Raw genomic sequence first — 27,091 nt, forward strand, 5'->3', positions numbered from 1 at the left:
ACGATGTCTCAACCTTTTTCACCCAGGGAACACCTAAAATAATTTTCAGGTCCTAAAGAACCTCTGCTATAATTACTATTTTCACAACTCATAGTACATTAGTGTAACCTAGTAGAAAGTAGTGATAAAGTATATGGGCTGCCAACAGTTATCATCATTATATTATAGCATATTACACCATGTGCCAGAGATCAAGGGGCTCCCTGGTTACACAGCATGGGATCTGACCCAAAATTATCATCGGAGTAATATTTCTCTGCAAGCACACTGTTTGGCCTAGCCAAGTAGGAGTCAGAACAGTGACTGACCCAAGAAAAATCAGTATGTTACAGAAATAGCAATAGTCATAAGCACACTCTATAAACATTTTTAGTAGAAAAAAAATCATAACACAATGACAGAAACATCTAAAAGTAAAAACTGACTGAAATTCCTTTCATCAGCATGGCATTATAGGAGTTAAAGGAAGCCCTATGTAAGCTAAGACTAGGTTAAAGCTAAGGCATGACTGTAAAAATATTGCTCATTTTAATAAGTATGATTACTAAATATACAAAACATTTTTATGATAAAATTATGCTTTAGAATCACACAAAGTACTTATGGGGTTTTGGGACCTTTGAGTGTTTGTATTTATATTTGCTTCCTTTGAACATACTGTAGACCATTATTGCTGTGGCGTGCAATGTCTACTCTGCTATCAGTTCAGACGACAATTCTGTTAATGAAACAAACTTTGGAGATTTCAGGATAATGTTTAATGTATTAAAAAACAAAGCAAATTGTTTTACACTGTAAAGTAATTAAATACCAAACATTTCATCTGATAACATTTACAAGTGTAAGAAGTTGTTCAGTGCCAACACTGTATTTCCATTTTTCATTTCTTGTTTTTTCCAATTTTCTTTCCAGTCTGTCACTCATTTCTCTTAAAGGACAAATGTTTTAAAGGACAAAAAAAAAACGCCCTCTCACTTGGCCTCCTAAGCTGATCTCCACTAAAACCCTTCCACCGCAGAGGAACTTTGACCTAGTTCATTATTTACATTTTGCCAATGAATTGCTGGCTAAACCTCTGCACCAAGGCCCCAGTCAGTTGAGTGAAGATGTATACCAAGACTAAATGGTCCTCATTACTTGTATGTAGTGCTCATCAGTATATGACCCCGTTCAAGCCACTGACCAGGCTGCAGCTCTGCAGTGGAGTTAAGAAGATAAGGTGGGGTGATGGGTTGATGGGAGAGTAGCCTGCACCCCATAACTTCCCCAGTCAACATATAAAATCTAAAACTGTAACCTTCCCTATTGTCAAGCAGTATGTAAGATTTAAATAAAACAAATGAATACACAATATGTTCCAAAATATACATTGAAGTATATTGAAGAATAATAAAACAAATGTGAAAACTCTTTTTTAGCAAAGAAAAATGATAAACCATGTGTGTACCACATAAAATGAGAAGTTCATGAAACCAGTTTTATTCTATATGAACCATAGTTGTTCAGGCATTTTTTTTACTTGTTTGTTTTACATGTTTGTGCGGACAAAATATACAAAATACAATATCATGGTGACTGAAACTTCAAAACATTGTAACACAGAGATAAACACTTTTCAATTGCAGATACACATATAAAATTCCAATATTTCCATTTACCTCAAGTAACAAGGATAGATGACAGATATGATAGCAAATCCTGCTGATTGTTACCTATGAATTCATTGATTTATTTTTTATGACATAAAAGCCCTTGTATAAAAAAAAAAAAAAATGGAAGCTTGCTTGTTTTTTTTTTTATTCAATCCAACTGAGTTTTAGGCACTGTGCAATGAAAGCAAACATGTCGGAAACCTCTTCAATCACTTTAGTGGTGGGCTTTCCTGCTCCATGGCCAGCCTTGGTGTCTACATGGATAAAAAGGGGATTGGTTTGCTTAGGACTTTTGCCCACAACATGCTGTAAAGTAGCTATGAATTTCAATGAGTGTAAGGGGACGACTCTATCGTCATGGTCAGCCGTGAGAAGCAATGTGGATGGGTACTGCTTTCCATCATCAGGCACTTTGATATTATGAAGTGGTGAGAACCTAAAATGTGAGCAAAACATGGTCATAAGGACATCAAACAAACATAATGAACTTACTCATCAAAAACACGTTGCCAAAATAAAATGTCAAATAAATTCACATCCTGTGACCCCCCCCACTCGCAAATTAAAACAATGTAAATATTAGTTGTAAACTTTTATATGTAAATATAAGACAATGAGAAGTAAAATATTAACTAAGAGGAAAAAATGAGGTAATAAAGGGGTAAATATGAGTACACTTTAATAATTAATATTTTCTCAACTTGTACAGCTGACTGATATAATGTGCAGAATAAAAGTCACACCAGGGTGTAGGAGCTCCAGAAGTATTGTTTCAATCTTAATATATGTATCTGCTACACCCAAAGAACATATTTTATTTTCTTTCAAAGTTATATACAGTTTAAACTTCTATTTTAGTGACAAGGGCCCTTCATAACACATTCTACCTTTTCTACAACTAAATTGAAGGTACATGTATATCTTGCAGCTTCAAATACATTTTGCTAATATTTACAGGTAGTCCCCGAGTTAAGGACATCCAACATAAGGACGACTCCTACATATGAATGGGGCTTCCCTGCTCGCTTGTGTGCAGTAACCAGGCTTAATGGGGCAGTTCGCATGACCTGCAGAAGAAATCTTTTGCTTTTTTGCAACCTCTTGTAACTCTTTAATGACCTAGATAAACTCTGCAGTTGTTTCTTTTTTGCAAAAGCACAGCTTGCTCCAGAAGTTTATGAATGTCTAGGCTCCATAAAGTATTTTTGCTTTGTTTGTGATTAACTCACAGTTAAAATATTGTACATGTTCTGACTTACAAATTCAACTTAAGGACAAACCTACAGTCCATATCTTGTATGTAACCCTGGGGCTACCTGTACATCAGACTTTCTCAACCTTTTTAACATGGGGAAACCCTTTCAGGTCTTAGTAACCCCTTCCACAGCTCACAGTACATGGTGATCAGTGGAAAAAATGCCTCATACATTGCTGGACAGTGGGAACAATGTCATCCTTACAGATAGCCAAAATAATCATTGGTATCACTTAAACTGACATGAGAGGCACAAACTTCTCGATGCTCAAGGAACTCCTAGCAACCTCTGGAGGAACCCCAGTTGACAAACCGTGTTGTGCCTCTAGTTTATATAGAATCACTGGCCACTTCAATAGGTACAACTGTTCAACCACTTGTAAATTGCAAATTCAACCAGTCAATCACACAGCAGGATCTCAAAGCATTTAGGAAAGCCATTGTCAAGATGACCTGCTGAGAATGGAAGGGACTTGAAGGTAGCATAGTTGTTGGTGTCAGAAAACTTCCAATCTGCTGGGATTTTTACACACAACCACCTCTAGGGTTTACAAGAATAGTCTGAGTAAGGTAGATATCCAGCAAGCAGCATTTCTGTAGGTAGTCAAAGCCACAAGTGAAAGCAGAAAGGTCAAACTGGTTTTAGCCAAAAGAAAGGCAACAATAACTCAAATATTCATTTGCCACTGCTAGGGTATGCTAAAAAGTAGGAAACCGCACCAAGTGCTGCTCTAGTCAGTTAGCTAAGAACAGTCACCAAAGGCTACAACTGACACAAGCTCACCAAAATTGGTCAAGAGAAAACTGGAAAAATATTGCCTGGTTGAATTTGGATAAAAGCATGGATCCATCCATCCTTTAATTAACAGTTCAGGATGGCCATGTAATAGTTGGGGGGTAAATTTTATTGTCACACATTGAGCCCCTTAGCATTTGTTGAGCATTGTTTAAATGCCACAACTTACCTTAGTGTTGCTGACCATGTCCATCCCTTTATGACTGCAGTGTACCCATCATCTAAAGCTACTTCCAGCAGGGTGAAGAGCCATGTCACAAAGCTTAAATCATCTCAAACTGGTTTCTTGAACGTGACAATGAGGTCACTGTACTCAAATGGCCTCCACAGTCACCAGATCCCAAGTTAACATCTTTGAGATGTATTGGAACAGAAGATTTGCTTCAAGGTTGTACAGCCAAACATCTGCTGCAACTTAGAGATGCTATCTTGTCATGTCAATGTCAAAATACCTGAGTGAATGTTTCCAGCACCTTGGTGAATCTATGCCAGGAAAAATGACAGTAGATTTGAAGAAAAAAAGGTGTTTAACCTGATACTAGCAAGGTTAAGCTAATAAAGTGGCCAGTGAGTGTACATCTATTACCCAGTAGCTGTGACAGAATAGTAGATGTTCTTTTGTAGTAATCCATTTCATATAGAAATACTGTCAAGTGATAAAAGTAGCAGAGTTTATGGGCCACTTACTTGTGAAACTTTACAAACGAACCTCTTACTGATTAAACTTTTTGGTATTGCCCTTTGGGAAAACTCAATGTGAAAAAATGTAATGTCAACAAAAAAAACAAACCCTCTTCTCTCGCATTCATCCTTCAACAGAACTGTAAATGTGGTCATGAAGTTACATTTTCTCAACCTGTTCCTTGTCAAGACCCCCTCTGAATGGTCATGATACCATGTCTTCATCTGCAAAAACCCTGGCTCACTGAATTTGCCCCTCTACAGTCTTTAAAGTGAATCTGGTTTTGTACCGGTATGGTAAAAAAAACAAAAAACATTTTTCTCTAATGCAGACCTCCACATACGTATATACCTTGTACTTACTTTATTTTACTCCCATGTAGCTCCAGGAGTAAAAGGAAACTTAAAGGAAGTTATCAGTAAACTAATACTTGGTCATGTTCTGTCACATTCTACTCTGTACTTGAGAGTAATTGCTATTTCCTTTAGGTCCAGTAGCTGAACAGAGTGACAGGAGAGCAAAACAAAGGTAAGTATATGCTGCTTAGGGGAGTAATGACCAAACACAAGTTTGGTTTCCATTAGGTCTGACTCGCAGATAACAAATTCCTACTAGACCGTCACAATTTAGGTTATAGCTAACCCTAGGCCTACCTACATCTGCCAAAGGCTTGAGGTGTCCATCATACAACTAAATAAATCTCAAAGTACTAATTGGAAATGTAATCTACATGCTACTACAAAAAGAGTTCTCAAAGTAAGCTGAAACAAGTAAAAAAAATTTTAGGGAGCCTGTCCAGCTCAATTTACCACGAAAATACGTAAATAAAAACTGTGCCATTACAAATGCAAAAGAATAAAAAACATCACTTTCATTCTGGCATAGTAGAGTTCTTTCCTGCTGTATCAGTGCTATTGTATACCATTAAATCAAATCACTAAGTGCTTACGGTATAGGATTTCGAACCCTCTGCATCCAGCCATACCCATTATCATTTTATGTCTTACCATACACAGAGTTCAGAATACACACCACTATCAGATTACTATTTCCTATAATAATTGCTACTTGTTCGGTTAAAATAATTAAATGACAAACAGAAACGTGTACCTTTGAAAGCAAAGCTTTTCTAAAAGAACAAACTAATCAACTTACAAAGCAGAAATACACAGTGCTATGCACTACATTTTGTTGAATAAATATATATTTTATGATGCTTTTTTTTTCATGGGTGGAAGCCTTTACCTCAAAGTACTTTATACTACAAAGAAGGGGATTTTGCTTTAGGTTCCACTATGCTCATGACTGTGGCTTTAGCACACATTTGTATTGGCTAAGCATACATGTTTATATGTGGAGAAGACATCCCTGGCACTGCCTGCAAGTGATCAAAAGTGATTACTTTGTGTCTGCAAAGATTGCAAATCACCCTCTGAAAGATCATCATTTCTATTATGGAACGTAAAAAACTGGATTTGCTGGCAGCTCCAACAGCTGGAATTCCCACTAACTTCCTGGTGTGATAATGGGACAAAACATGAAAATGTTACGATTAGAGTTCCACTTTAACACAAGGATAACTTGCATGAAGAAGTAAAAACTTACTTGTACAGCCACTCAAATTGTTCCTTTTTGTCTGAGCAGCCATAGTCTGTGGTCCAAGCATGACCAATAGTAAACTTGTGAAACTTCAGCATGTCCATAACACCAACTTGTGCAATAGCACATCCAAACAGGTCAGGACGCTGATTTGCACAGGCAGCTTTAAAAAAAAATAAACAAACATTAATACATACATATTAGATGCTGAGGAGGCTTATACATTATATATTGAAATTAAATTACTTTAGGACAGCAGCAGCATCCATCAGCTAATCCATAAAGGCTTAGATTGTCATTTGCGTGCATCAGAATTGCTTTCCTCTCAAAAGAAAAATAAAAGAAACTAAAAGCAGCCTCCGAACAAAGTCACAAGCAGCTCAGAAGCTTCTCCAACAGAAGAATGCTCATCTCACCAATCAACATAAGCATTTAACTGCATATTGTCTTACAAATTCATTGTCATTTGTAAATTATACCTCATACAATATCTTGAAATAATTTCCTAAAATTTAAAAGTTGTCAAAAGTATCACCTAATGCAAATCTTCTATTGTAGAACCTTTAAATAACTGCTATCACAATATGGATTAACTGACGTAGCGACCGTCTTGATTACATGGACTAATCTTTACAAGAGTAGAAATACCTTTGTTATGTCCCAGGCTGGGTTTTGTTCTCATTCAGGTACAGGTTTATATAAAAACACATATAGCACGTGGGTAGTGTAAGTTTTGTTTTTTGCAGCTGCTGCATGTCCTCTAGACACTTAAGTCTGTTTTCTTTTGGCTCCCGGGTACTGCAATTCCCAAAGCCTGCTTTTGGCCAGAAAACCTCATAATGGGTTTTGTTTACATATATACAAAAACAAAACACAAGTGCACCCCCAAGAGCATCAGCTGAAAAGAATAGTGTCACAAATCAAACTGAAACCTGCTCACCCAAAGCAATTGCTTGGAATTACACCATATGGTACACCACAACTCAAACAATAGGTAGTATTATTAGGTCTCCTTATTGACATTTAGGTAAGCTCTACACAGTGTCACTCCCTACACATTGGCCCTGATTTATTAAAGCTCTCCAAGGCTGGAGAGAATACACTTTCACCAGTGAAGCTGGGTAATCCAACAAACCTGGGATGGATCTGGTCCAGGATTCAAAGCATTTGCTAGCAAATAGCAAATGACATTGATGAAATCCATTCCAGGTTTGCTGGAATGGATCACCTAGCTTCACTTGTGAAAGTGTATTCTCTCCAGCCTTGAGGAGCTTTAATAAATCAGGCCCATTGTCACAATCCTGATTAGAACTTCTCCCATCGAATGTAACTTGCAGACATAATTGCATGTGCATAGCATGTCCCTATCAAACTGCAGGATTGTTTTGCTGCCAGGGTGATTTATTGATTCCCATGTGAATAGATCAAGAACAAGATACACCTATCATGTGCTTTAGCCATGGTGCACTATTTGGTGTTGCGCCTGACAATGGTTTTAGGAGAGAAGGGTTTTAATTCATTTGTGACACCATTCCTTTACAACTAATGCTCCCCTGTGGTTCTGTCCCTCAGCAGGCATCACATGTTCAAAAGAATTGGCAGATTATGCAAAAATCCCTTGTGCCTTGCCATACATAGGTAAACACTAAGATTTTGCAATTACAAAGCCAAGCAAAGGTGGTGACAGACTGCCAATAGTTGTATGCAGTTGTACATTCCTGGTGCTTGTATGTGTACTGCTTTTTTAAGAAAATGTGTACATTGCAATACACATGAAGGTTAACTATTACAAATAACACCTAACAACAGTTTACTTTAAAATGACTCGGCTATACCAGAAACATGTAGTGTATTGTTTTTCATTTAGCTCGGATACAGACAAGCAACTGAAGGTGTAGCTTGTAAAACAAATATATTCCAGTTGTGACTTTTCTACTGAAGCATGGAGCATGAAATAAAAGCTAATTGGTTGCTACTAACCCATGTACTAAAAAGGCAGCTGGCGGAAAGCATTTTAAGATTGTACTATACAATACAGTACATCCTGACACAAGAAACTGATATTTAGTCTGCATGAACATTCAAAATGATATCATGCTCTTGGAAAGGCATAATCATATTCAATATCATGCTAGGACAGTTGCAAGTAATACCATTAGCAGTCGGACAATGATGGGGTGTGCAGCAGGTAAATTATCTTTCATTTTATGTCCAATATGCCTAAACACATGGAAAGAAAAACTTGAATAAGAAGGACCTATCTATGGTGGTGAATTACAAGCATATTATATATATATATATATATATATATATATATATTTATTTATATATCCTTGGTATGTAACACCCGTAAGCACTCTAGCATGCTGCTATCTTGAGCACATTTTAGTATATGGCTGGTGATTAGTATCCAATTACAAACAGACACAGGGACTGGTATGGAGAGAGCATCTAACCAAGGAACCTTGTCTAGTAAACTGAATGCATACATTAATTTTAATGGGTGGCAACCTAGCCAATGTATCTCATGTATATACATAAATAGGTTTGTAACATATCACTCAAGATCCAATGCCGTCACTCCCTTACCGTACTTCAAAAGACAGACAACTTCAGTGATATAAAAATTTTAATAGGACTTATTACTTATACCTGGAAATGAAAATACTGGAAAGTGCAATGTATTTATTTATAAAAATAGAAAATTGTCAATATGTAGCTTTGTTCTTAAAGAGAACAATGGAATGAAATCTAAAGGGAACACAAGGATCCTAATAAAAAAAAATGAAACTTGAACAGTGAATGTCAAAGCAGAAAATGTGTAGGTCAGCTGCTCAGGTAGGGAGTAATTTTGTCACAGTGAAAATATAGGTCTTTTCTCTACAGAATTAAAAGGAAAATAAAGCTTTTGTCTAACTCAGTGATTTCCCTATTTAAGTTTTCCATAAAGAATTCGTAAAGCAGAGCTAATCTCCCACTCAGTGAAGTAAAATATCCTCGATAAATGCAATTTCATACAAAGATGATGAAAAATGATCTAGTTAAAGCCGAACATTCCATGTTAAGCAGTTGTAAATTAAAGTAAACATAAGGAATTGTTTAATATTAGTAACTAAATCTGTCACCCACCTTCCTTGCTTATGAGCACTCATACTGAGAAAGGGGCACTACTAGAAACCAATCTCTTAGATTGTAAGCTGTTCAGAGCGGGGTGGGTCCTCCACTCGTCTTGTGTCCTTGTGTCCCTGTCTGTTTGTCATTTGAAAACTCTATTTAATGTACAGCGCTGCGTAATATATATATATATATATATATATATATATACACACACACACACACACACACGTACATACACGTACACGCAAACCAGTTGAGAATGAAGGTTATGGCTGAAACCCAGTGGAGTCGTGGTTATCAAACAAACATTATTCAGACTATTCAACTTGTAGCCACTGACACTCTGATTGTATACTCCCAGGTAGGTTAGAATTAAATTTACTCAGTGGATTAAGTTTAATGTGTTACTATATCCCAAATTTCCCTGGGTTTTTGGCTAATCTTTGTCAATGGCCATTCCTCAGTCAAACAACCACTATAAGGTTGTATACTGATATTTTTCAATGTCTCCAGTTCATGCAAAAAAAACTGTTCAGCTTTTTATTATTCATACAATATTTTACTGTAAAGAACACTGTATATATATATATATATATATATACATATATATACACAAATATACACACACACATCATATATATATAATGAAGCCCATTTAAATAAATCGACTTACCTACTAAAAGGCCACCGTTTGATCCTCCATTGATGGTGATGTTCTTAGCAGAGGAATATCCTTTCCTAATCAGATAATCAGCTGCGCTCTGGAAGTCATCAAAACAGTTTTGCTTCTTACCTAAGCAGCCAGCTTAAAAATAAAAACAGGTGTTCATATGTTGGCATAAAATGCTTCTTTAAATAGCAAATTCAGATGACACAATCAAAATCTCTTTGTGAGCTATTGATGTTATTCCGGGAACAGATCAACTACACTAAACTGAAAAAAAACAATCAATTTGATTCAATTTGACAATTTAACTTATTATATTATATGATCTTTCACCAAAAATGCAGTCTCTTCCTAGCTGTTCTTTGCAATGTTAGCAATAATTTCAGGAGACTGCAGTGACGTCACATGAAGGACAAAAGGATTGCAATAATAATATTATTAAATAATTAGAGCATGACATCCATAAAGTGATAATTACACTGTTGGTGTTGAGATTCACATGGGCAGATTTAGTGAATGAGTTACCGGAGGATTCACAGAATTAGGATTTTTTTGTTTTTGCAACACTGGTTGAACACTGACCAATAAAATGTGCATGTCAGAGCAGTTTAGTATACTCCATCAATGTGTGTGCCTGGCGATACAACATCAGTGTACATTTATTTACATTTAGGCCAACATTCATCAGTCTTTGTGGGTTTACAAAAGCATTAAAAACTGACCTCAAGCAGGGATAAGATTATCTATAATAAACCCTTGCACAAGCATACCTCAAACCAAGTGGTGGGTGTTTCAGTGGGGTAAAGCTTTGTGATGCTTGTGGCATCACCTTTGGATTTCATGATTCATCTGAGACTGCAGTACATATTGGGACTTGCAAAAAAAATTACAGTGATTTAGACTGGCCAGTGACACTGCACCATACAAGACGCCATTCATTTCTCAGATGCCCAACGGGGAAGTCGCGCCTCATGGGAGGTGCTCTTCAGAATAGAACTGTTAAAAAATGACTTTTCTTCCCATGACAAATATTAGTAAACTGAAGTGTAAATTGGTCTTGTATTACAAGATGCTGGACTTCAACTTTAATGATACTGCTTCAGTGGTAAAAAATAGTACTATTTTAGGAAATAAGTCATGAGCCTAAATGTTTACTGACACAATGATGGAAATAAAACAATATGTCTTAAAACTGTTCAGTAGTCAGAACAACAGGTGTGCAATCAAGAGATGGGAAACAGAATGCAAAGATGCATAGCAAAACTTGAATCAGGAATGTAGATAATAAGCTATTTCCTGAATGGAAATTAGGATATTTTAAATCAGCTATGTAAATTCTTTATTTAAAATAAAAAAGTGAAACACTTCTTATATGTGTTCAGAAAATACCATCTCACAGAAGTTTCAATACAACACGGTTCTGTTTCCCAAATGAGTCAATGTTCTTTCAGACTTCAAAGGACTAGCAAAATTTGATTACCAGTAGGTAAAAAAGTAAAGTAAAAAAAAAAATGTAGGAAATAACTATACTGCTAGCTGTATATATTTAGAGGCACAGATTTTGGGAACAATTTAATTCCTAAAAGTAATAAAATGTCATTCCATAGTTGATTATAAAACTACTAACCTTTGTGCCAGGTTTCCCCATATTCCCCTCCACCACGGATGTTGGCGATAGCAAGTATGCCACCTAAGTGCCTTACAAATATCAGTCTGGAAACACTGAAACAAAAGCATACAATTGCTAATATTACAGCTTTTCTTATACAAAATGTAAAATATGCAATGCTATAGTAATGATGAATAATTGGTCTAAAAGTAGTCTAATAAGTTGTGTCTCTAGGTTTTTATTCCTAATTACATGTTTGTCTGTCTACCCGAGTTGTACTGTACTAAACGGTCTTTAAAACTTTCCAGTTGGCTCTGTTATAATATTCTTGTATGTGGCTTTCATACAATACGGTATTGGGCATTTGCAATTTGCATACTTTATTGCATTTATATGTATGGGAAACGTGAAATACTTTCTAAGACAATCCTCAAAGTAAACCATTGCAGAGCATCCCTTTGTTTATGTATCCTGTTACAATGTCGGCTAGCCTGCTGGGAGAAAATAAAATCAGGTTGGTCCGTGCACCTGAAGTAAAGCCATGTACCTTGGGATACCTTTGCAACGGACAACCCAACAACAAAAAACAATGTTACAGAACAATGAAATTAAAAATTGTGAGAAGACGGTATATATTGCAGAAGGGACAGACAATTACTTATCTGCGATAAAACAATCCTCACAGCTCAGTGTACAATCCTGTCATAGATGGCTGTTTGGAATAAACAAACTACTTTGTGCATGCCTTGAGAGTTACATCATTTCGGCATTGCCAATCAAGCTGGCCAAAGATCCTAAACCTATAAGAAGTCTGGATGAAGGTGCCAGTAATGAAACAAGGTAAGGTAAGTTTGTTGGTCCCTGCAGGTCCTCGGGCGGCATCCTCCCTCTTCGATCTTCTCCTGGTGACTGCAGAGACGTTCTCTAGGGTTTCCTGGTGACGTCGGTGCATGCGTCGGTGCGGGCGGGAGGAGCGGCAGGAAATTCTAATAATTTTGTATTGTTAAGAGGCACAAAGGAAGGTACCAGGCAATGATGGTTCTACTGGACTATGTTCCATGAATTCTGAGACTATCTGACTGCTCTCCAAGCTGACCTATGATCCCTAAGGTGATTCATCTCTCAGCTCCGGGGGTAAGAGAAATGGATATCCTTGCTTCCTTAGTCCTACTTCCCTAACCTTCCTAAACCAAGATACCATACTTGCAACCCTAAGTATATCCTCCCCACTAGCACCCCTATTAGAATTGTTCAGTGAGTATAATAAGTTCTGATCTACAAACTAGAGTTGCCATTTAAAGCACATTGACAACATTTAATATAGTGTAAGCAAAGTTAATGTAAATGAGATGGCTTTTTTTATATAGATCTGTGTGTCCTAACTGAACACTTGAAATTATTATTTGTATTTTTTTTCTTAAATTATAAACTAATTATAAAAAAATTAGCTATAACACAATTTCTTCCACTTACACAATCTGTATAAATAATTGGTAATAAAAAATCTTACCTATAGCTTGGTGTTATGGATATGTTAAAGCCTCCATAGCCATAGAGAAAGGCTGGGTGGGATCCATCCAAATTAATACCCTTTTTATGGACAATAAACATTGGTATCTGGGTTCCATCTTTGCTGGTATAAAACTCCTAAAAATAAATATTTGATCAGTAAATATGTGTTTGGGGAATTTAAATATGAAGTAACATTCCAGAAAAAAAGCCTACTTGTATATTTTACCTAACAAAATATATTTTAACTTTACTAAATAGTTGCAAAGTTAGCAGAAAGCTATGATAAAACGTTAAATCAGTTCCATACAACAGTTGCCTTTAATTATGTAAAACATTACAAAAAAAGTTTGTTGAATCAGAAAGACATCTAAAATATTTTCATATATTTGATGGCCAAAAGCATATGGACGGCCTAAATGAAAATGAAATATTGAGATAAGGGGTCGATAAAGTCATAAGGTCTCATTTATAAAACTGTATGAAATATTATCTGTCTGTCTGTCCCATACCAGTAGTCATATGATCCTCAAATATAATATCATGTAGGCAGATTGTTAAAAGAAAGAGTCATTTCAAACTCACAGATAAGGTCCATTTGGCTTTATAAATGAATGTTCTGAACAAAAATCATTGTATTCAGTTTCTGCTGTAGGGCACGTCTCTGGGCACTGTCCCCAGACAACACGGGAACAGCAAAACAGCTGGAGAAACTGTAACATACACATGTAATGAAAACCTATAACAAATGTACTCTTAAGCACAGGCCATATACTTTGTTGAAGGTAGTGCTTAACTATCTTTTACTACTGTATAAAACAGCACAACTTCATGTTTCCCCTTGGTTAAGACCATATTCATGCAAACAGGCAAAAATCAAAGCACATACTATATTATTTTACAATAGTGAAAAATTACAGCAATTTGCACAAAAATTGCCAATAATTTTATTTTATTCAAGTAACATTTTTACTGTTATTTTGCAGATTCAAACTATTTTACTATAGTGTCAGTATTTCTTTTAGTTTCTTTATTTGTTGAAGATATTTATTGTCTTATTTGTACACTTCTATTAGTAATTTTATGAAAGTTTTTTTGTTTTTATTTTAACTGTGTAGTCAGCAAGCTGCTTTTATGTTGTGCTGACCTCCAGGCTAAACTATAATAGTATTATACAGCAGAATCAATATCTAAAAATAAGGAAGCTTATTTTGTAAGTAATGCATATCCTCACTGCTGCACCAAACTGTACTGAAAACAATGTTTTCCTAACCCTGTGACAAGATTTTTCATGATTACCAGTACTTTCATAAGAGCAAAACACAGAACATATTTCACCATTTACATAATTCCCTTTCCCAGTACTTGCCCTCTAACTTCCCCACTATATCCAAAAACTGTAAAAGTTTAATGTCAATTAAAGCAGATAAATTAAATAGACTTGCAGATATCTCCAATTAGGGCCAACCCCCTAAATCTTTTATTTCAGTGAACAAAAAAAATTCCCAGGCTTTTTTCACCTAGATCACAGAGTTTTTTTTCAGGGAAATGTACAGAAACTAAACCTGTGAAACCCACCTTTTCCAATTTCATCACAGGGTGTTGCCATCTTCCTTTTTTTTGCCCCGGAAATGATCTTCAGCCATCCTGATTGGCCACACCGGGAAGACGTAACGCAAGTTCATTTATTCCCAGCACATGCAAGGGTTCCCTGGCAATCAACACTGGGCTGGGCATGAATAGCAAAATTTGACAGCTGGGTAGTGAACAGGCAAGCAAACACAGTTATTGCAGAAGGGACATTGCCTGTCCCTTTCAACAATAACCACTTGCTGATTGTTGATTTTTCAAAGTGCAGCTTTAGTTCCAATTTAAGATCTACTGGAAGTCTGTTAAACAGAAGATGGCAGTACTAAATCAACAAATCATCATGTAGGTGGACATCTTCTATGTATTACCAATCAGTATATAGGCGTAGAACCAATGCTGTTGTCTACTAAGCACTAGAATCAGGACAAATAATATATATATATCTATATATATATATATATATATATATATATATATATATATATATATATATATAAACATTGCTTACAGCCCATTACCATGAACAAACATTACCTTGTTTAAAGCTGAAAAACAAAACTTTTCCTAAAAAAACAATGCCCTCTATGCAGTGTTTCTTCTACATCCAGCAAATCTAATTGCTTTTACTGACATAGACCCTATCCCCAGCTTTGTATCTACCCACTCCCCTTTTAGCTATTTATAAAACACATAGCCCTAGGCCTCACTAAACAAAAACAATTAAGTCTTTAGATATTTCAGAGGTTCTTCAGGGGGGTTCTCCAATTGACCTCCCCTATCTTAAACAGAAGTTCTCTTGTGTTCTGGCCAAAAGTGTTGTGGTGATTATCTTGCCCAACAAAAATACAGCAGCAGATCAATTACGGTTTAGCTATGAGATATGAGGCTTTTAAGAAGCCTTCAAAGCTAATCTCTCTCAGAAACAAATTCAATCTTGTCTAACATCCTCACATACTGGCCAGCATTTTGTTAAAAATATAATAAGCAATAATGGGAAATGCTTCAATTTCCCAGATGTACAGTAAGAACATAACAAGAGGGCAAGTCCCAAAGAGAAGGTAATCTCTAATGCTGTGATAAAAATATTGGAATCCTTTGATGGCTACAGAGTATGCTTATCTGGACGTCTGTTCTTCCAAAGAAGCATTTAATCACAAAGAAGTTAAATGTGACCAACTACTACTATCTAAATTAGGGGTATTACAGCAGAAAAAGCATAGGAAACACAGAACTGTGTGCAATAATGCAACCTTAAAGGCAGGTGTAATATGCCATATTTAATGTACAGCGCTGCATAATATGTTGGCGCTATATAAATCCTGTTTAATAATAATAATAATAATAATAATACCTTGCTGCATGCTCCTTTTCTAAAAGAGCAGCACGCATTTTTTTATGCGTGATGTAGTGGGTTGAGAGTCTTATTTAAATGAATGGGCTGATAAATGTAGTATAGAGAAATAAAAGTTTACTTTTGAAAAAGGCAGCACATAGTCATAGTGAGAACAGACCCTTAACAACACTAGAAGTTATCTTTTATGTATAGGTAAGTAGACTGGCTTCGCCCCTTTCCGTGAGAAACTTTAAATATGAAATGTAAACTGTAATAAATAAGATAAAGCCATGTCTATTTATATTTAAAAAAAATTAAGGGGAAAGATAAGATATGTAAATTAAAACAAATCCAATCAATTTTTTTTATCAAGCCTTTTTCCCAACTGTGCTCAATTTTATAGGGAACCATTCTTACGCTTACCTAATAACAGTGAAATGGATTGGCTGCTAAGCAGCCAACTGGCAACACAATGTTGCGCAGTACAACATCAGGACAGGAAGTGAGGGACTGAAGGTAAACATTGTATTAATATTGTTTCAATGAATTCTGTTAATTCTAGCTTTAGTTTTAAGGAGACTCTGTTACCAACTTACAAAACAGCTGTTAAAAGTAAAGTAAATGAAGGTATTGTGATTGCTTACTTGATTATTTTTTCTTTCCTTTATATAAATAACTTTTTTTGTTACTTGCAATGTCACTTTGGATAGTCAAATTTTCTAGCAAGTTCAATGAGAGTCAAATTCTTGGCGTGAGGAGTGTGAAATTACACTATATTAAGGCCTAGCATCTCAGCCCCCTCCCCTCTTTAACTTTTTATGCAGCTGCCAAGAAAGGATACAATGGGAATATTATATAGTGTTACTTGAGTCTGCTAGGATAGCCAAAGTCAGCAGTGCCTAGAACAGTTGCATAGATTTCTGATGTTTGCTCTTACAGGGACATATCATGCATAAAATATATTAAATGTACAAAGAACTTTACGGAAAGATTTTGGTTAAAATTAATGGTCTGGCCATAAACAAGACTAATTTCAACAACCGTACTCATCTTGTCATTTTCCACCAAAATATGATATAAAGGAATTATTGCGTTGGCTTAAACATTTTCAATTGATTCTCCAAAGACAGAGCAAAGGCTGATCAGTATTCTTGCTTTGATAAAACTCCAGCCCAGGGTACACAAATCCTTTTATAGGGCTCATGTGCACACTTCCCCTGTAATCCCACAATCCAGTGCTCAGGGTCGATTGCTAGTCACTAGCACAATGCAAGTACGCAGGCAGCACTTGTCTTTGCGGGGGCCAAACCACTAAATGGGAACATTACAAGAAACGATAGAGGCATATCCCTTGAGAAAATGAATATTATTTAAAGAAAACTGTACAGTTGAATGTTTTTCAAAAAAGAAAACAGTTTTACATTTTAATATAATTAAGCATTTTATCAGAACACATAAATAATCAAGCTTTTTAAAAGCAGTAACACTACATTGCTGTGTTCTTTTTGATTTCTTACCCCAACCCCTTTCTTTCGTTGTCTTTTAGTATACCTCTTTTGTCTGTAAAAACATTTTGCAATAAAAAAATGTATAAAAAAAAAAAAAGAGAAAAAAAAGAGCAATAACACCTTGAAGAATTTCCTTCCAGTATATTCTATGCAATGTTAATGCTTTTAGTGTGAAAAAAAGTCCGGCAAGTCACACTGAGCTAATTATACTGAAAGAAAACCTCAAGAGAGTCTAAAAAAAACCTCTGCCATGGTCTGTTCTTCTTCAAAAGTGCTCCTTACACGCAGAGGAAAACCTGTACTTGCTTTGTCCTTGTGTATGACAGAAGTTCTAGGGAAAAGCTGAGAGAGAATCCCATATCAAAGTACAAGTCTCTTTATTTGAAAGTGTAATATTACTACATATAAAGTAGCTGCTTTGGCCCTCTTTTGAAGACATGACTTGTTTTATTTACAGTAAGGCGCAATGCTTTTTTTCTCTTTAAGGTTTATTTGAAAGGTTTTTTTTTAATATGTAAAATATTTGCCTGGGCTAAGTGATTTTATCAATGTGAATCAATGTTTTAAATATCCTGTTTTATATAATAGTTTTTATTATATATGTACATGTAAACAGCCTTATTACATATTTACTTACTGCACTATAGCTCCACATAATGGTTGTCACCATGGCTAAAATGAGCAAAGAAACAGTCTTTGATTGGTTATATTGAAGAGGCAATTAAAATTGTAAGGGGAAGAAGCCATGAGGCCCTGTGTTGTGGGTGTTTGCACATGGGAAGCCCTTTTGGAATCAGAATGCCCTCTTTTGATAAAGAAACCCCTTGATATCCCCTCCCTTAACCTAGTCAATAAGTACATGGGTACAAAGTAACCCTTAACTCATTCCAAGTAAAGGTTAAATAAGCCCTAGGAATAATGTCGACACATCATAGAAAAAAACTTGATTGACTCCAGAGTCAGCTGCACTCTCTATACCAGTATTTGTCCATCAGGGTTCCTCAAAAGGTTGCTGGGGGTTCCCAGAACAGTTTGTCACTCTGAGGTCAGTTTAATAGACACCAATGATCTTTTTGGCTATCTGTAAGGGTGACATTCTACCCACTGGCCACCAATGTAGGAGACAGTCTTCCTACTGACCACCACACTAATGTGAGTTGTGGATATAGTAATTATAGCAAGGGTTCCCCGAAGACCTCAAAGTTATTTCATGGGGCTCTACCATGTTAGAAAGGTTGAGAAACACTGCTTTGTACTGATAGGAGCTGCTTTTGATTCTGTAATTTTGTTCAGCTGGGAACAGTTCTCTCTTGCGCTATTGGCTAATCAAATAAAAACAGGGACAACATGTACTGCCAAAGAAATCAATGGTTGATGGCAGAACATCCTGAAATTGCCTACTTCTCTTGCAGAATGTGCTGTCCATACATCTGGACATTAGTTTGCCTTATCTATCTTAAAATATTGGCAGCTGATCTGTAGGGCCCCTATATGGGTCCTCTATTACCAAAAAATCTAACCGGTGATATTGACTGTGTTGTGACATTGAAATATCCCCTAATGTCATGACTAGATCTAAAGCACATAAACAGCGTTCTTAGGGTTCACTGGCTTTGAAAAAAGTGATGCAAACACAATGTGGAAGGCTGATACCTTAGCGTGAAAAGAGTCTCAGAAGCAGCACAAACTTATTCTCACGAATGACCAAAAAGGAGGCTTGAAGGAAAAGGCTGTCAGTGCTAGGAATCTTAATTCCTAAGTGGTGGCTGAAAGGAAAATTATTTTGTAGGAGAATGCTAGGGGCAGAATCTTCACAAAAGGTGGTTTCAGGTCCCTTTGTTACAACATTGGCCTGACTAGAAGGGTTGATGTGTGTAATACCCTAAATAAAGATGCGGGCAAGTGGCAGGAATGCCATATACAGTAATAAATCTTATGAGATGTGACCCTCAAGCATGTTGTGGATGACCACAGTCAAGCAGTTAAAGCAAGCAAATGGTAAATAGAACATCAGCTATTTTCAGAGCGATAGATGTTAAGAAGAATCCACTACCAGACAAACTAGATCTGTGTACCACAACCACTGGAATCAGAACAAATTCACTAAGATTACTGAAATCCCCTCAACTTTGGCTAGGGAGTACATTAGCAGCAATCTATGTACATTATCCTTTGCTCCCCTAGTGGCTATTACACTCTCTTTACATCCGACCTCTACAGGCTGCGGATGAACTTCATCTTACAATGCTGGGGATATTGTTTTTACATTATAGGGGATCATGTCAGTGCCTGCAGCCCATATTGGCCCTTGAAAGATACTGCAGTTAGCCTGTCATATGAAAGTGGAGTCTGTGGGAGCAAGGAAATAAGACAAGAAGACAGGTAAAACCCAGGGTTCTCCCCAGGCCCTTTTAGCTGGGTGCACCAACCGGCACTTTTCAGCACCCATCCGGCTGTTTTTGGGTAGTTACTAAAGAGTTTGTTCACAATACAGGGGCTGCCACCCACCTACAATTTCTTCCCACCCGGCTTAAAAAAATTTCTGGGTTGAGCACTGAAACCACTGTTTATATTCCATAGATGGGAAACAAAATTTGCAGTGCAGGGCTAGCCAACAACAAGGAAAGTTTTTTCTTGTACATGGAGTTCAGCATTTAACATTTGTTTTTTCTTTTTACATTTTAGCTTGGTAAAAGAAGTGAGGGGTTAGAACCCCATGTCTGGGTATTGTTCCAGTTAGGGAAATTTACTCTTTTGAAAGGAGACAAATTTCCAAAACTTTAAGGTGCCACCAAAACAGGAATATAGGAGATATCTTTAAATAGAAAGACTTACAAAGACAACAATCGAATCTAATTTACTGAATTTCTTTTTGTGGTCACAGGACAGTAAAGAGTGATTATACTTAAAAGGTTATTAAAAGAGAGAATAGTGTAATTGAAACATTCTGCTAGCCTATCAGCCTATTCACTGGGTAATCTACAAATCACTACAGCTCACACAAAAATGTTTGTCACAGATTACTTGATTCACACTATGAGCATTGTGTTTTAACACAATTCAACCTGAATTTAATGCAACTAACATTGGGCTTGATTTATTAAAACTCTCCAAGGCTGGAGAGATACAATTTTATCAGTGGTGCTGGGCGATGCCACAAACTTGAAATGGATCTGGTCCAGGATTGAAAACATTTGCTAATATATTGCAAATCTATTCCAGGTTTGCCGAATCATCCAGCTTCGCCGATGAAAGTGTATCCTCTCCAGCCCTGGGGAACCTAAATAAATTAGGCCCATTGTGTGTACTGACTTGCACTTTGTATTGCATTGTGTTGCTGGCCACCCAATAAGCAGACCATTCCTATGGAGGATCCACTTCCCAACCAGCCCCTGACAGTCAACAAGGATTGTTGCAAATTACTTAATATATAGCAAAACACATCCAAGCACTCATGGTGTAAATGGGTACAACTAATAAAAAAAACATTAGTTCTTATTCCTGCTTCTTGCACAGTTCTATTAACATGAAATGTAAACTACATTTAGCTACAAAACAGATTGCTTGTGGTAGCAAAATAGCCTTAACAAAAAGCTTAGATAGAAAACGAGAGAAGGACAAGCAACAAATTAAGTTTTAGAATAAATATCAATCAGTGCAATTTTCAAGCTAGCAGCATCTCATAAAACATTAAAATGAATCCCAAGGAGCACTGAAAAACTTAATCCAAAAAAACACAACTGATAAAAAGCAAAAGTGTTTTCTTATAATTTTTTGTGCACAAATATTGCATCTGGACTGTCTGCCCAAATGGTATTATATTCTGATAGCAAGTGATGAAAAATTCCATGAAAGCTCTATATATAAAAGTGTGGAAATTAGATTACCGGTAGATCAAAAATTAGCAGCCAGCTATGGGTTTAAAATATAGTATGAAATGTATATGGAAAGGTTTTATTTTAAATTTATATTAGCATGTTAATGAAGGGGCTAAAAGAAGCAGGGCAAAATGTAAGCAGATTCATCTTCAATTTAAAAAATGTATAGTAAAATGTATATAACCACCTGGTTTCATTTACACATGATAGCTTGGGTAGTACACATAAAATGTGCTAGTACACTGAGATAAAACAACAGATGTATGAAGATCAGTTACTTTTGGAAGATGAGAGGACAGCAGGTCAAAGTAAAGAATGGAAAACTGCATATTAGTTACAGTGACAAACAAGTATTTGAATTTATATTAGAAAACTTTTAAAATATACATCTAAACTACATTAGAATTTGCATGAAAAGGCTGACACATTTTAAAGCTCCTATTTAAAAAAGATAAGGAAAAAACAAACACACCTTTAATAGATGCACTGTCCACTCAAAACTGCAAATATTCAAAATAAAAAAAAGCATCACAATTGTATAAATATGTTCATAAACCACATGCACTAGAGCATAATTATACAAATAAACTCCCACTTAGAGAATTATATGTACTATAACGTTGTGCACAGATATACATCATTTTAAATTCCCTCATAAAACTACATTAATTAGGGGTTTAAATTATATGCAGTATTTTCATGATAACTGTAAAGAAAAAACTGGAGTAAAAAGTGCTAGGTATGGAAAAGATTTACACCTAGCTTTTATACACTTAGGTATTTAATGCAGACCTGCAACAAGCTATTGAAATAGATATTTATGCCAATGTCACAGGAAACTGGGGTCATCCTGCAGGAGAAAGAGACAAATAATAGCATGAAACGGCTGCCATGTTATGATGAGGTTAACATAAGCATAAGAAAAACTTCTATGTAAGCTCTTCATGGTATGTACTGGTCTCATCTGATTTACTTCTTGGAATGTAACACAGCCCACTCATGGCTCAAATGACCTGCAACCTTTCTTATGATGGAAAATAAATCCCAATATGCAGAACTCTATTACCGTTTGTTATAATGCAGGTGGGTTGCCAAGGTGTGCCTTTAAGAATTATTGGCACTGCACTGAACCAATGGGCTTACTTCCATGTAATAGTGTGAATGGACCCCTATGAAAGCACATTACCAGTCAGTGTTGGACGTAGCCAACAGTGGGCACTTGTGCAAAACTGACCCGGGGCCTCGGTTGGGTGAGGACCTCATGTAGCACAGCACACTTTGCACCTCCCTATATCCGCAATTGGTACAATGCAAAAAAAATGCTAACCTCTCTATGGCAATGCTGAGGCCAACTGTTGCACAATAAATATTCATAACAAAATAGTGTATTTCCCCTTTCTTTGTTTACAATTTTACATAAAAAAGTATGTTTTTTGACATGTGATTTCAGCAAAGTGAACTTCTAAGTATCTGGTTATCAAATGCTAAAATGTATCAACTCTACTGCAAAGTTTCTTTATTAACCAAATGCTCCCAATGAGTTTCCAAGGTTTACCTTAACAATATTTTTCAATGCTTGCATTAAAAAAAAAAAAAAAATACATTCAGTGAGGTATAATAATTACACAGCTGCACGAATGTGTCCTTTATGTTTGCCTAGAGTACAGCTTTAAATATTTTGGAAAAACCTAAACACATTGTAAGTGTGTAGGTAGACAATATTATAAAGGAGAATTTATAGTTCAGCTGCCAAAGCAGACATCGTAAATAAATATACTGTCACCACTGGAGCATTTGTTTTGGCAAGAACTGCTGTCTGAGCAGCGCTTCTTTTCACTACTGGTACATGGTTTTTATTGGCTCTCGAGAGAGAAAGAATGGAGAATTTCTCTGAAGAAAACTTGACAAAAGCAGATCAATAACATGAAAGCAACAGAAATGTTCATGTAAAAAGGATGTTTTTTTTCCCGGGGAATGAAAATGTACAAACCGCTTATCTGCCTTGCAATGTGACAGCAATACCTCTACACAATCCCAGTTTCAATTATTTGACTTAATGGCTTCAAAAAAAATGTGCAAAGATTTGCTTCCAAAACAAAGCAGCCTATTCATTTTTAGTCTTTCTTACTAAAACATTTCAGCTGCAAAACTGTGCACAAAGCTAACTAAAAGTTTATATATATATATATATATATATATAAAAAAAAAAAATATATATATATATATATATATATAAAAAATCTATACCTACAGTGGCTTCAGAATTTTGTTATGTTTCATAATGACAACCTGATGTGAAAATAGCATTTTAGACAAATTGCAAATTTATTAATAAGGAAAAAACTGAAATATCACATTTACTTAGTTTTAGCACATTTGGCAGCAATTACAGCATCAAGTCTTTTTGGGTATGATACAACAAGCTTTGCACACTTAGATTAGGGAAATTTCTGCCATTATTCTTTGCAAATCCTCTCAAGCTCAGTCAGGATGGATGGGGACCATCATTTTCAGGTCTCTTCAGATATACTCAACAGGGTTCAAATTAGGGCTCTGGCTGGGCCACTCAAGGACACTGAGTTATACCTAACCCAATTCTGTGTTGTCTTTGCTGTGTGCATTCATTGTCATGGAAGGTGAACCTTTGGTCCAGTCTGAGGTCAAGAAATGTGAACAGTTTTCATTGAAGAGATCTCTGTACAGCTTGCTGCTGAGAAACACCCCACAGCATGATGATGCCACCACCATGCTTCAATGTTGGGATATTGGGCAGGCAATGGGCAGAGCATGCTTTCCTACAGACTGTTCAATCTTGTTCCCCATAGTCTGAGAGTCCTTCAGGTGCTCTGCAAACTAAGCGTTCTTTTATGTGTTTTGCACTAAGAAGAGGGTTCCGTATAGCCACTAAAGCCCAGATTGTTGGAGGGCCGCAGTTATGGTTGTCCTTCTGAAACTTAATCACATCTTCATATAGGATCTCTAGAGCTCAGCCAGAGTGACCTTGGGTTCTTGGTTATCTCTCTCACTAAGGCCCTTCTTCATCGATTGTTCAGTTTACCAGGCAACCAGCTCTTGGCAGCGAGCTGTTTGTGCCAAATCATATTCAATCAACCTAATTTACCATAGGTGGACTCCAATCAAGATACAGAAACATCTCAGCAGTGATTAAGACATAAATTTCAATTGTTGGAAAAGGTCTAAATACTTATGTGAATGTGATCTTTCAGTTTTTTCATTTTAATAAATTTAAAAAAAATTGTCTAAAATTCAGTCATAACAATTTTATACTCATACAAAGACTTTTAAAACATCTGTGAAGTCAAGACTAGATATCCAGTAAAGCATATGAGGAGATCCCAATAACGTCATTAAAAATCAATGTCACTATCGTGTGTCCTAAAGAGCTTTTTAACTGCCTTTTAAGAGAGGCGAGGTGACTGCAATGTCTCCATTGTCTGTGCTGCTTACCTGTCCAGAAGATGAGGTTATTGAAGTAAGGTCAAGCCACTGCGAGTGACATTATTGCTGGCTCTAAAAGTCACAGCTCCCATGTGTCAATCATTTAATGAAATACATTGGCTGTGACAGCCTGTGATGTCACATTGGGACAATGGCAATGCACACATTCTGTGTGTCAGCACAGTGTCTTGCTGTACCCAAGCAAGAGCATGCATGCTGACAATGCTCCCATGGGTTTTAAAGCTCATGGTTGGCAAGATAAGACCAAAACAAGAAGTGCTGCAAGATTAAAGATGCTGACAAACTCATTAGTCTTTGACACACATAATAAACAGAAAGTTAAACATATCGTATCTCACTGTGACTGAGAAAACATTTTTTTTCAGTGTATGTAAATTTTTAGGTTTACATACACAAAGCTAATTACATACAATCATCAAATTGTATGAGTTGATAACTGGAAGGAGTACCCATCATAATTTTTAAATAGCTAGTACGTGCAAGATAATTTAAGATGAAGATACATGCCGTTAAGCTGAAAATGTATATTTTATGCTGCCTGTGACCTAAATCCCAATAATGAAATCTATATATAAAATATATGAATATACAATAGGCCTTAGGTAACATCAACTCCATGTTGGTACAGAAATGTTTCTGTTTATAGTACAAAGTGTATAATTTCATATAATACATTTATTTCAGTTTAAAATCTTATGAGGTAACAGAAGCAAAAACAGAAAATAGATTTAATCTAAAAGCGGACTAAAACTGTATGATAAAAAAGATTTGTTAACAGCATGTGTCATAAAAATAGTTTACAGTAATTTAGGTTTCCAAAGGGATCTTGGCAACAGGTGCCTAAATCCATCTTTATTTCTGTGGAAAGCATTTCCTGGGTCCCAGAAGACTGAACCCAAAAGCTTTCAGCTGGTGTTTTTAATACATCACTGGAATCCCAAAAGGCAACATATACATTTCACCGGCCAACAGCAAGGCATATGATTTCCTGACCTGATAAAGCTCAGCTTTAAGTCCAAATAGTATTGTTCCAAATGTTTCTGGTTTAAAGCTTAGAGCACACTAAAGGTTTTCTAGCGACAGGATAAAAGTTATATGCTATAGGTTCTGTTTGGCAGTTGCTCCTAAGGGGTTTGTGTTTTACATTTTCCTTTTAAAAGATCTACATTTGTAGGGTGTTTAAAAGAATTATTAAAACCTCAAAATATGACCCTTAAACAAATTTGTATCTGTGAATGCTGCAAACTAGTTTGTTTAAAGCTGAACACCAGGGTAATAAAATGTTGTTAAAATACAAAAGGTATGCATTCATTTACTTGACTCTTATACTTATGTATTGCTGCTAGATCTGTGCAGCAATCCAGTGTGAAAATTTGCCACTATGCAGCAGTTTTTTGTATTAGGACCCGTTACTGCAGCTTTCTCCTCGCATTGGAAGACTGTTCTTATATCCACCCCCCTTCCCTGTAGTGGGTGGACCTCTGGCTCTCTTCCATAGCTCTGCTCGCCTATATTCTTTATATAGAATATAGAGGACTATATTTAGAGTTTCTGTGTCTGGAGTTTAACCTCATTAAAAATAGTACATTTATGTCTATAATGATTAAAAATAATGGAAAGTCTATGAACATGTCTATGACATGTTATTTTATGAATTGTTTCTTTTAGATAGCGTCCAACACCTCCAACACTGCACTGCATTGTGGTTAGTCTGCCATTAGTGGATGTGTTCTTTAAGATTTGACACTGCTTAATGTTAGAAGAAGCAGCAAAAATAGAGAGGACTATTAAAATATTTAAAATAATATTTGTTCTGATAGCTCTTTCCAATTGGTGTGTCTTGAAAATACAAAAGAAGTGTCAGCTATATGCCAACATTTGATGCAGCTCAATTGAATAGTCATATTTACCCCAGCTCTGAACTATGAATTACAACTACAAACACACTTGCCTATTTTCCTGCAGTTTTTTTTTTCAGTTTCTTCAATATTCACACCAGGAAGAATGTGTCAGGATGCTCAAAACACTCATGTGCTGGCATGCAATAAGTTGCACCATGCCTAAATGTGTTTTTTTTATTATTAACACAAATTGCAACGCGTGTTATATTTTTGCCCTGGCATTGAAAATTAAACGGGAAACATAGCTTAACATATCCCAACACTGATGGTGTGAAGGATCCATTAGACACATGATTCTGACTACGTAAAATGAATGTTATCATTGCTTTCCCATGGAACTGATTTACTTATATGCACTGCAGTTTAGTGTGCTTTTAAAGCATAAGTGGGGACAAGAAGGAACAATATCAATAAAAATCCCTCCGGGTGAAAAATTAAATGTTTCCTGGGTCACTGACCTGGAACATGCATATAGGTACAAGGTTTTGACTTACTGCAGTCTTAGAGACAGCATG

At 36.1% G+C, this 27,091-nt stretch overlaps 1 protein-coding gene across 1 annotated transcript in view; it reads right to left on the bottom strand.

Annotated features, from left to right (window-relative positions):
- Window positions 1–735: 735 nt before the first annotated feature.
- PREP (prolyl endopeptidase) overlaps window positions 736–27,091 on the bottom strand; it is a 65,653-nt gene continuing 39,297 nt past the window's right edge. Inside the window, exons 14-18 of the mRNA XM_072408705.1 lie at window positions 12,888–13,024; window positions 11,396–11,490; window positions 9,775–9,906; window positions 5,991–6,147; window positions 736–2,088 (exon numbers count right to left, since the gene is read on the bottom strand). Coding sequence (XP_072264806.1) covers window positions 1,797–2,088; window positions 5,991–6,147; window positions 9,775–9,906; window positions 11,396–11,490; window positions 12,888–13,024 — 813 coding nt within the window. The 3' untranslated portion in view covers window positions 736–1,796. The remainder of the gene's footprint in view (window positions 2,089–5,990; window positions 6,148–9,774; window positions 9,907–11,395; window positions 11,491–12,887; window positions 13,025–27,091) is intronic.

The sequence above is a fragment of the Pyxicephalus adspersus genome, chromosome 4 (assembly GCF_032062135.1).
Source record: "Pyxicephalus adspersus chromosome 4, UCB_Pads_2.0, whole genome shotgun sequence".
Lineage (NCBI taxonomy): Eukaryota > Metazoa > Chordata > Amphibia > Anura > Pyxicephalidae > Pyxicephalus > Pyxicephalus adspersus.